Source organism: Mesoplodon mirus, assembly GCF_964341445.2.
Source record: "Mesoplodon mirus genome assembly, chromosome: 15".
Lineage (NCBI taxonomy): Eukaryota > Metazoa > Chordata > Mammalia > Artiodactyla > Ziphiidae > Mesoplodon > Mesoplodon mirus.
Genome location: NC_138991.1, coordinates 24,390,994 through 24,403,031, shown reverse-complemented (window position 1 = coordinate 24,403,031; position 12,038 = coordinate 24,390,994). Strand labels below are relative to the sequence as shown.

Here is a 12,038-nt window from a genome sequence, read left to right as displayed (position 1 = left end):
TGCGGAGCACAGGCTCCGGACGCGCAGGCTCAGCGGCCATGGCTCACGGGCCCAGCCGCTCCGCGGCATGTGGGATCTTCCCAGACCGGGGCACGAACCCGTGTCCCCTGCATCGGCAGGCGGACTCTCAACCACTGCGCCACCAGGGAAGCCCGACTATGCGTTTTCTGTTGACTAATTCCGAAAGCTTTTCATCAAGTGCTGCTTTCAGTTGGTCTAATTGGGAGCAGTACTTGTTGGAATTAATCGTTTGGTTTTCTGGAAGGAGCTCTTAATAGAGGACTCCCTTCCGACCCCACCATATACACAACATCACCTTCTTTGGATGAAGACCGGCCTCTGGTGTGGTCGGTGGTGGTTCATTTCGCTTGCCCCACAGTCTCTTCCATTCCACATTATTGAACAGTATCCACTTTTCATTGTCCATCACAATTTGTTTTAAAAAACAAATCAGTAGATCAGTAGACAATCGCATGCAGAAATATGGTCAAGAAGGTTTTTTTTTGGTTAGCTTATTGTGGAACCCAAAAATCAAAGTGATGAACATAACCAAGCTGCTGCAAATGATTTTCAACGCGTGATTTGTATATTTTGAGTACGTTGGCTATCTCCTGCGTGGTATAACATTGACTGTTCTCAATTAACGTTTCGATTTGATCGCTATCAACTTCAACTGGTCTACCTGATCGTGGAGCATCATCCATCGAGAAATCTCCAGCATGTAACTTCGCAAACCACTTTTGACACGTTTGATCAGTCACAGCATCTTCTCCATACACTGCATGAATCTTTTTTTGCGTTTCAGTTGCGTTTTTACCTTTCTTGAAATAATAAAGCATAATATGCCGAAAATGTTGCGTTTTTTATTCCATCTTCAATATTAAAATAGCTACACAAAAATTCACCAATTTTGGTTAAGTGTTTTTTGTTTGTTTTTTTTTTTTGCAGTACGCGGGCCTCTCACTGTTGTGGCCTCTCCCGTTGCAGAGCACAGGCTCCGGACGCGCAGGCTCAGCGGCCATGGCTCACGGGCCCAGCTGCTCCGCGGCATGTGGGATCTTCCCGGACCGGGGCATGAACCTGTGTCCCCTGCATCGGCAGGCGGACTCTCAACCACTGCGCCACCAGGGAAGCCCTTGGTAAGTTTTTTTTTAAATGCACGCTGATATGACAGCTGTCACAATAAAATCTAACAAAATTGTTTCAAATGAAGTTAAAGACAACTAAATGCTCCTAGAGCCATTTTACAGACAAAACTGAACAAACTTTTTGGCCAACCCAATATATGCCCCTATAGTACCATATAACTCTGCTATCATAAATGCGTATAATATTAAAGTCTTTCTGGCTAGCATATAATCGATGTGAGGAAGACAGAGACTCCACATGTTTTTTCACTATTATATACCTAGAGCCTGGCATGTAGTAAGTACTTAAATATATAGTTGATAGATAGTTATTAATCTAATAATTACTGATTGTACACCTCTTGTATTAGGCACCACAGTAGGTACCAGGGATACAGTGGTGAGCAAAACCAGACATCTCCTGCCCTAACAGAGTATGTATATTAATTACCTACCACATAAATAGACCTAAATTTACAACTGTGGTGTTATGAAGGAGAAGAACATGGTGCTATGATTCCTCATAGCAGTGACAACTGAGCTAAGATAAGTAGGAAGAGTGGGAAGTTAATGAGGAGAAGAGAGGGAAGATAGACGAATACTCCCTACAATAGGTGTCACATATACCCAGGCCTGTGATGAGAGGATGGCATGTGATGAGAGGATGTTGCTAAGGGAAGTCAAATGAGGCTGGGAGAGGTTGACAGGGGACAAACCAGATAGAACCTTGTGGTCTATGTTGACGCTTTTAGACTTTAATCCTAATTATGATGGTAAACCATTGAAGGGTTTTAAGCTAGGGTAGCAGTGAAGATGGGGAAAAGTGGATGAATTTGAATCATCTGAGATAAAACCAGCAGCTTTTTGTGATGGATGTGAAGGTGAAGGAGAGAGGTGTCAAGGAGGACATGCCTAATGGACAGATAGATGGTAGTACGGGAACAATGGCAAAGGACCTGACATCATGGGTGAAAAATCAAAGGTCTGTTTTTAGACATGTTGAGTTTGCAGTCCTGTTAAGGATGTATGTGCAGTTGTCTAAGATCTCTAGAGGTCTGCACTAGAAAACAAATTTATGAGTCATCTGTGAAAGGTTATAACTAAAGAAGGGAGGCATGAATGAGATTTGTTAGGGAGAAAATAGAAGTTAAAGAGAAAAGGTGACTCAGGATACAAGTTTGAGTAGACCAATATCTAATGTATGTGTACAGAGTCTGAGAAGGAACAGCCAGAGAAGCAGACAGAAAACTATTGAGAGTTCTGGGTCAGAGAAGCCAAGGGCAGAGCTCATCCAAAAAAGAGACAGCAGTCAATAGAGAAAAGAAAACTGGTTGTGTAAGATTCTCTGTAAGGTCAGAGAAGATGGGATCAAAGGCACAAGTGAAGGAACTGGCCTTGGACTTAAGGAGCGACAGTTGCTCTATTATAGTATGAGCAAAAGAGGACACTGGTAGATTTATGTCCTGGTAGTGAGAGTTGAGGGAGTTCTCTTTTCTCTTTGAAGAGGTGAGAGTCTCTGCTGAAAGAGAGGACATAAAATAGGAGCCAGAGGTTTAAAAAGAGTAGAGAGTAGGAAAAAGAGTTGACCACAAAAACACAGAAAGATGGTGGGGCCATACTGAGGACCTGTCTGAAGTGGTGATCATGAATCAACCTGCCCTGTTATGTTCTTGCTGCTCTTGTACACAAGTACACACACACACACACACACACACACACACAGGGAGAAAACACATAGTTAAATGAACTAACAAATAAAGCAAGGACCAAACAAGCAGTAGATGTCAAAGTAACTTGAAAATTTGAGGAATAGAGGCAAAGACGAAGGGAAAAGTCCTCTGCTGCTGTGATAAGAACCCTATTCTTCTATTTGACTCAGAAATAGCCTCTGCAGCCCACAGCTAACCTTTAGTAGAGCTGGAGGCTGAAGCAGGCCGAGAGGATCGCTTACGATGTCCATTTTCCACACTTTCAGAAGCCACAGCTGGCTCTTCAGTTCGGGAGTTTCTTCGGCTTGGAGTTTTGGACTTCTCAGATATCTCTTTGGGCTCACTGCTGACAGAGAGAAGCACAAAGTCCAAGGAGGTGAGGGAATCAAGTCACACAAAAAATAAAGATAACAGTTTCATTCACAAGGCAGGAGATTAAGAACTACATAATCATTCTGGGGAGACAATGTTCCACTCTGGGACAGTAAGCACAATTATGCTCTAATATTACTGACAATTTAAAAGTGAGTCCAGCTTGTTACATTAGTAAAAATAAAATATTTAAGTATAATGCTGGTGAGATTGTGGAAAAACAGGTAAAACACATTAAGAACTTGGAACAAAAATCATCAAACTTCCTCACCCATTTTCCTAAGATAAGAATATTTCCCTTCAAAAATTAATAGTACCTAAAAATCTAGGAAATTAACAACATACACTGGCATTTACTATGAGCCTAGTAGAGTTAGATAATGGCATATTACGAGTCACATTATAGAATATACACGAGAATATATTCACAATACACTGCTGGGTTTACTACTGATTGCTCCTACCTCAATCCCCTTTTTTTAGTATGTGAAGATTAAAAAATGGTAATATCCAGTATTATTGAGGGTACAGGGACAAAAACTCCTAATGGAGTATTAACTGTGCAACCCAATGATTCTCCGTAGGGGGCAATTTTGCCTCCTAGGAACATTCAACAATGTCTGGAGACATTTTTGATTGTCATGACTGGGAGGATATGCTACTGGCACCTTTTGGGTAGAGGCCAGGGATGACACTAAACATCCTATAATGCATAAAACGGCTCCCTGCCCCACACCCCACACAGAATTATCTCATCCAAACAGTCAATAATGCTGAGGCTGAGACACCCTGGTGTAATCCTCTGACTCAGCAATTCCATTTCTAGGTGCCTAAGGAAACAAATCTTTTTACAGAGCTAATTACACACAAGGATGCCAAAGCATTTTATTCATATTAATGAAGATAGAAGAGCTAAATGCTTAACAATGATAGTACATTAGTTAACTAAACCATGGGACATCCAAATGGAGTCATGAAAAAAATCATGCTGTAGAAGGTTATTTAATGATAAAAACTGTTCAAAATATATTATTGTGGAGAAAAAAACAGCTACCAACATTATGAATAGTATATTCTCATTTTCATTATAATATATATTGAGTATATATGTAACCACATATGAATGAATGGGTGTGAGATATATATATGTGTATATATATGTGTATGTAATACTATGTATCTAATACATAGTGTTAGATCTATAGATAAACATTATAGTATATATATAAAACACTGGAGTGTTTTAACTCTATTTCTATCTGTGTATACTCCGTGAAGAGGACTAGAAGAACAACTAAAATATACACAGTGAATACTGAGTTGTAGGAATATTGACTAACTGGTAATTTTCTTCTTTGTAATTCTCTGATCTGTATTTCAAGTTACCCTCAGTAAACTTTTACTACTTTCATGGTTCAAAAAACTCATGTTAAAATCATTAAAAAAAAAGTTGATTAAATTTACTTTTAAGACATGGAATGGAAACAAAAGTAATGCAACAAAAACAAAACAAAAACCTGGTCACAGGGATGCCTCTTCTGGGAAGTCTTCCATGACCTCACTCCCCAGGTGGAGCTGCCTCTTTTGTCTTTTGGGTTCACAGTCTGTGTCTGGCATTCTAGAGCACCCATCAGGCTGTACAGCATGTTTTTAGTGTCTTGTGTCTTCCGATACACTGTAAGCTTCTTAACCATGGCCTGATTGTCAACTATCCCTACCCCTCCATCATTTACTCCTGACAGAGGACCCTTTGTTAGTGGCACTATGCCTGGGAATTTGGCCACACTGTTCATTACCCTAGCTTTACATCTAACCACTGTCCCACACAAGCCAAGGCATGTCAAGGAGAGGTGAGACTGGAGCTGGGGTAGAACTGCAAGTCAGGGGGATTTACACATCCTTTTAGAGGTGGTAAGGATGGCTTTCTGGCTAGGAGCCCAGAAAATGTTCAAAGCCTCTGAGGAAGAAGATTCCTAACGGAGGTACCTCTTTCTCCTGGCAAAACAAAAGCCTCAGCAATACTGTCCTAGTGTTTATACATCAAAGATCAGGTAACTTGGGGAACAAACACCAACAAGGTATTTTTGGTCTGATTATCTCTTCTTTCTCTAGCCACACAGTTGGTGTATACTTTGAGATATGCAAATGAATTCAAACGTAAGCCCAATCCAAATAAAACTAGACAGGTAGTAGGAATAGCAATGAATTTGGAGTCAGAAGAACAAGGGTCAAGTCTTACCTATGCATTTATTGGCCACGATATTTAACTTTCTCTATGTTTCAGATTCTTGATCTATAAATCCCCATCTTGTCTGCTGTAACACATTAAGTGTGAGAGCTCTGGAGGCAGAAGGCCTGGGTTTGAATCTCAGCTTCACCATTTACTGCATCTGTGGCTTTGGACAATTTAATTAACCTCTCTGAGCTTTAGGTTCCTTATTTGTAAGACAGAATTTCCTTTCCTAATAGATACCGTGAAAATTAAATGAGATAATACATCTAGGGAGCTTTTAGCCCAGCATATGGCACAGAACAGCATTCAAATAAATGTTGGCTATTATAACCACCTCACAGGGTTGATATGATAATTAGATGAGAAAATGACTGTGAAGCGGTTTTATAACCTAAGTTGATGTACAAGTATGATAAATTCTTTAAAATGTTATCTAGTACATTCCTACATTTAAAAAGGAATGACTTTTGTAATACGATAATACTTCTCTCCATGGGGCTAATGAGGTTGAAGCCACAGTTTTATTTCATTTTGTTAGGTTATGTGGGGTAGCACAGTATAAAAGAAAAAGCATGGGTTCTGCACTCAGACCCCATCTGCCATTCTTTCTCTTGAGGATCCAACAGCTATACTTAGAAGGTGTTGCAAGGACTATTATTAATGACAATGATGGCAAGAGCTCCTATATATATATATATATATATATATTTAACATCTTTATTGGAGTGTAATTGCTTTACAATGGTGTGTTAGTTTCTGCTTTATAACAAAATGAATCAGTTATACATATACATATGTTCCCGTATTTCTTCCCTCTTGCGTCTCCCTCCCTCCCACCCTCCCTATCCCACCCCTCTAGGTGTTCACAAAGCACCGAGCTGATCTCCCTGTGCTATGCGGCTGCTTCCCACTAGCTATCTATTTTACGTTTGGTAGTGTATATATGTCCATGCCTCTCTCTCGCTTTGTCACAGCTTACCCTTCCCCCTCTCCATATCCTCAAGTCTCTTCTCTAGTAGGTCTGTGTCTTTATTCCCGTCTTACCCCTAGGTTCTTCATGACCTTTTTCTTTTCTTAGATTCCATATATATGTGTTAGCATACGGTATTTGTTTTTCTCTTTCTGACTTACTTCACTCTGTATGACAGACTCTAGGTCCATCCACCTCACTACAAATAACTCAATTTTGTTTCTTTTTATGGCTGAGTAATATTCCATTGTATATATGTGCCACATCTTCTTTATCCATTCATCCAATGATGGACACTTAGGCTGCTTCCATCTCCTGGCTATTGTAAATAGAGCTGCAATGAACATTTTGGTACATGACTCTTTTTGAATTATGGTTTTCTCAGGGTATATGCCCAGTAGTGGGACTGACAAAGGATTAATCTCCAAAATTTACAAGCAGCTCGTGCACCTCAATAACAAAAAAACAAACCACCCAACCCAAAAATGGGCAGAAGACCTAAACAGACATTTCTCCAAAGAAGATATACAGATTGCCAACAAACACATGAAAGAATGCTCAACATCATTAATCATTAGAGAAATGCAAATCAAAATTACAATGAGATATCATCTCACACCGGTCAGACTGGCCATCATCATAAAATCTAGAAACAATAAATGCTGGAGAGGGTGTGGAGAAAAGGGAACACTCTTGCACTGCTGGTGGGAATGTAAATTGACACAGCCACTATGGAGAACAGTATGGAGGTTCCTTAAAAAACTACGAATAGAACTACCATACGACCCAACAGCTCCTATATATTGAATGCTTACTATTTACTCACTCTGCTGAGTGCTGAAAATGTTATGTCATCCAATTTTCAAAACAACCACAAAAGGCAGAAACTTAGCCACCAAGTTTTGTTAAAAGAAATGTTACCTCTGAGGGGTTGGTACTCATGACAGCTCCCTACTTCAGCAGGAAAAAAACTGGTACAAAGAGTGAAGGAAAAGGACAAGGTGAGGAAAGGTTTAAAGGTTGAGAAAGATGATACCTTTCAAAGAGGCTTATGCCATATTCATGCTAAGTCTGCAGAAGTGATCATCTTACCTTTGTCCAGAGACTATGGCAGCATTTGCCTCGAGTTCTGTTAAAAATACAAAGGACAGAAATGAGATGTAGGAGCTTCTGGTGTATATGTCCACAGGGAGAAGCTAGGTGTCTATGAGAATTCTGAATGCCTTGTTTAGGCTAACGGGTCTCCATGCGCAGCAGGATCCTCACCCTAACGTGGTATAGAGACAGAGTTGGCATGGACACAACTCAGTTGTCTGGGGCATAAGATACTTACTCAGTCTATTTTTATTTCTACTCCATACTGTGAAGTAATCCTGTTTGGATCAACGTAACTAAATTACATTGCCTGGTTCATATTTCATCCAGCTATATCTATTTTAGTAAAATAATCCTCTTCCTCTCATGTAGAAGAGACTGTTTTCATTCTTAGAATCTCTCTTCCCTCTTGACATATTTTTTTTAAACAGTAATCTTCCAATATGTCTTAAATATCTATTAAGGATGCATTCTCCAAAGGAATTCCTGAGTTTTAGAGAGCAGACTGCTTTACTCTGAGATATCACCTATACACCCCATTATGTTCCTCTCTTCCTCAACCTCTCAGCAATGTCCTCTAAAAAAGGAAAATCTCTGTCATTTGTCTAGCAGGGTTTTGCTTAAATGAGCATCCTATGGGTTTACCAGGCACTTCTTTATAAGCACCAGCAGGAAAACATCTTTTTCCTCCATTATATGCCTTTAGGTAGTTCCATCTTTTCCAAAAGACCATCGCTGATGCATCAGATAACAGTCATCTCTCCTGCCTCTGGTCTCCCACAGTCCTTTCCCTGTCCCCCATTTCAGGGAATTCAACACCTGAAACTCAGTGTACATGTCTAACCTACCCTACTTATTACACAGTAACCTCCTTGATGGCAGCAGAGTCAGAGTGACTGGGTTATTTTGACCTCACTGCTTATTAGCCATGTGACCTTGGGCAAATGGCTTGACCTCTCTGTGCTCAATGTCTCATCTGAAAAATGGCGATAACCACTTTACCCACCTCAAAGTTAAAAAGATTAAACTAAATAACACATATAAAAAACTTAGTACAGCAGCACTTAGTAATAACTCACTATTAGCTATTATTAGTATTGCTCTGATGCTCATGTTGATGCAGCCTTCACGTAAAGAGGCTGTCCTACTCTGCCTTCAGTGAAAGATGCTGGCAGAGGAGAATCCATGCTTCTCATTTGTTATTTAGCTCCCCATATCTAACTCATAAAATCTGGAACCTCCTCCACAAGAAACAGATACCAACTCACTGAGTCTCTGCTGGAGCAAAGAAACTCAGGAAATGTGTGCTCAAAACTAAAAATGGGGCTTCCCTGGCGGCGCAGTGGTTGAGAGTCCGCCTGCCGATGCAGGGGACACGGGTTCGTGCCCCGGTCTGGGAAGATCCCACATGCCGTGGAGCGGCTGGGTCCGTGAGCCATGGCCATTGAGCCTGCGCGTCCCTAGCCTGTGCTCTGCAACGGGAGAGGCCACAGCAGTGAGAGGCCCGCGTACCGGAAAAAAAAAAAAACTAAAAATGGCTCAAGTCAAAAGAGGTTTACTACAAAAAATTTTGGTTAGTTTGCTCTTTTGAAACAAAATTCAATGCTTTTGACAATTTTAACACTATAACAGCTAATTCATATAAGTGGAAATCAAAGGGGTTTTGGTGAAGGCAATTATTGGCGTAGGCAGTATTCTAAGGAGATTCATTTGAGCCAAACTTTTAAAAGGAACAAGATTCTTCAGCAAATTACTCTGAGAAGGAGGACATATGATATGGTAAAGTCCATATTCTGGAGAAAAGAGTTGGGGCAGGAGATGGAATTCCCTTCCCCTTTCTAGTTGCTCCTTTTCTCATTAAAAATGAGTTTTACTATCTAATTCCTTCTCTGAAGAATCTGTTCCATTTCTACCCTTCTCAGGTATCATGTGGGTAGTTGGTAGCAAACAAATCTGGGTGGCTAAAATGTTTTTTGCTCATCCATTTTTTCAGAGGCCTGGTTTTACCCAAAGAATGTACAATAGAAGGTCCTATCCATCATATAGGACATGGCACCCTGAAGCAGGTTTTAAAATAATCACAACTTTTACCTTACTTTTTAAACAAATATTTTAAGTTTTATTTTATTTATTTTTAATTTTTTTTGGCCGCCCCGTGCAGCTTTTGGGATTTTAGTTCCCCGACCAGGTACTGAACCTGGGCCCTCGGCAGTGAGAGCACAGAGTCCTGACCACTGGACTGCCAGGGAATTCCCAACTTCTACCTTACTTTTACTGACTTAGAGTCAAAATTAAACTTTTATTTTTTAAAAAAATTTTGTCAAGCGTGTGAACTGTATTGTCAGCGAGACTCTAACCTCCTTGTGGAAAGCAGTCATACTTCTTTTTTTGTGGGGGGTATCCCCCAATAACCTACAATGACAAAGAGCCAGGTAAGACTAAACTGTAACAAATCTATAATCTTTATCTGCTTTGGCAGTCTACTCTTGACGGCTGTTATTGCCATCAAGATCCTCATGCATTCAGAGCTGACCCAGCATTTCACAGTAGTTATTTGTCAGATTACCATGGGCTCCACCTTCCAGAAACACCATCCCTAGTGCTATTTACAATATCTTGGTCATGGGAAGAAACTTAATGCCATCCAGACATGAGTGAAATGACTCCGACTCCCTGGAGGAATGGCTACCTCACTGCAGCAGAGGTTTTCGGAACGAGCCTCCACTCCTGTCATAATGCAATTACTGTCTTAATGCAGTAATGCCTCCCACCCCAGTGAGTTACCGTATGCCAATCAGTCAGCTGCCAGCTATGGGTGCCAGGGTCATGGAACAGGGCAAACTCTGCAATAGAAACCACCCACGGCTTGGTGGCAGACAATGGGCACTGAGATGTCCTTCTTGAGTTCCCTGGCTGACACGAGGAATGCGTCAGAGAGCAAGCTGGTCAGGGGAAAAATAACTTCAAATAGTACTGCATAAGCTCTGCCACTCAACCGAAGTCTGCTCTGAAGCAAACAGATGAGACAGTTTCAGCCACTTCCTGGCACACTGAGGACAGCAGTGGTTCCTTCACATGTAACCTATTCCATTCAAGAAATTTTTCCAAGGTGGGCCTTACCTGGTCTGGGAACAGACCCCTGCAGTGCTGTGGCTGGAGTTTCCTTTGGGACTAAACTCTGTGAAGGGGCTAAGGCAAGAAAAAAAAAAAAAGAAAGAAAGAAAAGAAACAGGCCTTTAACATTCTTTTCTAAACAAAGCAGAAAGCATTGACTGAATCAAGGGCTAAGTAACTGCTGAAATACACATATTCTTAGAAAGCAGCACTTGAAGTTAACTTTGAAAGCACAGTACATTCCAAAACTTGCTTAAAAAATTAACTACCTTAACACTCAGTAACAAAGACTAATGCTAGGCGGGGTCTGTTTTTCCTTTTTGTATGTGCAAAGATCAAGGAAGGATATGGCCATGAGGACAACAGCACCCATAATTTTTGCTTCTTGGGGTCAAGTTCTGTCCAGTACTCTAAAAAACCCCAAAGCATACTTTAGTAGGCAACCCAAACCACTTTCAGAAGGACAATTATACCATTCAACCATAGCATTTAAAAAATTGTCTCAACCCTCTAAAGACTACATTCCTTGAGACCTGAAATGAATCATGTATTGTGTACTTTTCTATAGCACCTGGCAAGTGTGATGGGCATAAAGCAGGTATTCAATTCATATTTAATGAATCAAATCAATTTGATATGTTATCTACTTATTTTATCTAACAATTACCAAGAACTTACTAGGGGCAAGGCTCTGTGCCAGGCACCCTTAGAGACCAAATTCCATTCTTCTTGCCCATCAGGAACTCAGTCTAGTATTAAAGATATACACAAGTGGTACTCTGGAGTGAACTGCGAAGTTATATGAAGCAGATTCATAAAGTATAAAGTACTATGGGAGTCCAAAGCAAGGGAGATCAATTCTAGATTGAGAAATCTGAAGGTATACTAAAGGGAGAAACATCAGAATTAGGCTTTGAAGGACAGAGAGAACTCAGGCCCTTGAAGAGGAATGGAATAGAATACACAATGTACTCTAGAATGGGAACTTCTGGGATCAATACCGTAAAGATTGAAGACATAGATATGCCACAGTCACTCAAGGTTATGTCCTCCCATCTTGACACTCAGTCTAACATCCTAGATAAACTCTACAACAATAAGTTTTACCCTCATGTGGAAATTGTGACTTTTGTAGATTTCTCTCCCTGCTTAGTCAATGATGCATTTGTGTTAAGTATTTTGGATGTTTATCTAATAAAGCTTAAAACTGTACCTTAACTTTTATTTTTTACTCCAGTATTGGTTTCTCACACTTTCAAGGTAAAAGCACAGAAGCCCCTTGAAAAAGAATGGAAATAATCTTAACTGAAATTGAGAAGTTTTTTTTCCAACTACTGGTTCATCTCCCTAATGCTCCTGTATTTCTCTAGGATTACACAGGATCCAGATAAAAGTTATTTTCTAACAACTTCATCATT

General features: G+C 40.3%; 1 protein-coding gene across 8 annotated transcripts in view; it reads right to left on the bottom strand.

The window, feature by feature from the left end:
* NCOA6 (nuclear receptor coactivator 6) overlaps positions 1-12,038 on the bottom strand; it is a 106,802-nt gene that overhangs the window by 6,389 nt on the left and 88,375 nt on the right. For 7 of the 8 annotated variants that reach the window (XM_082645580.1, XM_082645575.1, XM_082645578.1 and 4 more), the window contains 3 exons: positions 10,627-10,695; positions 7,504-7,540; positions 3,034-3,182 (listed from right to left, as the gene is read on the bottom strand). In XM_082645580.1, coding sequence (XP_082501706.1) covers positions 3,034-3,182; positions 7,504-7,540; positions 10,627-10,695 — 255 coding nt within the window. The remainder of the gene's footprint in view (positions 1-3,033; positions 3,183-7,503; positions 7,541-10,626; positions 10,696-12,038) is intronic. The other variant, XM_082645577.1, reaches the window with a different exon arrangement.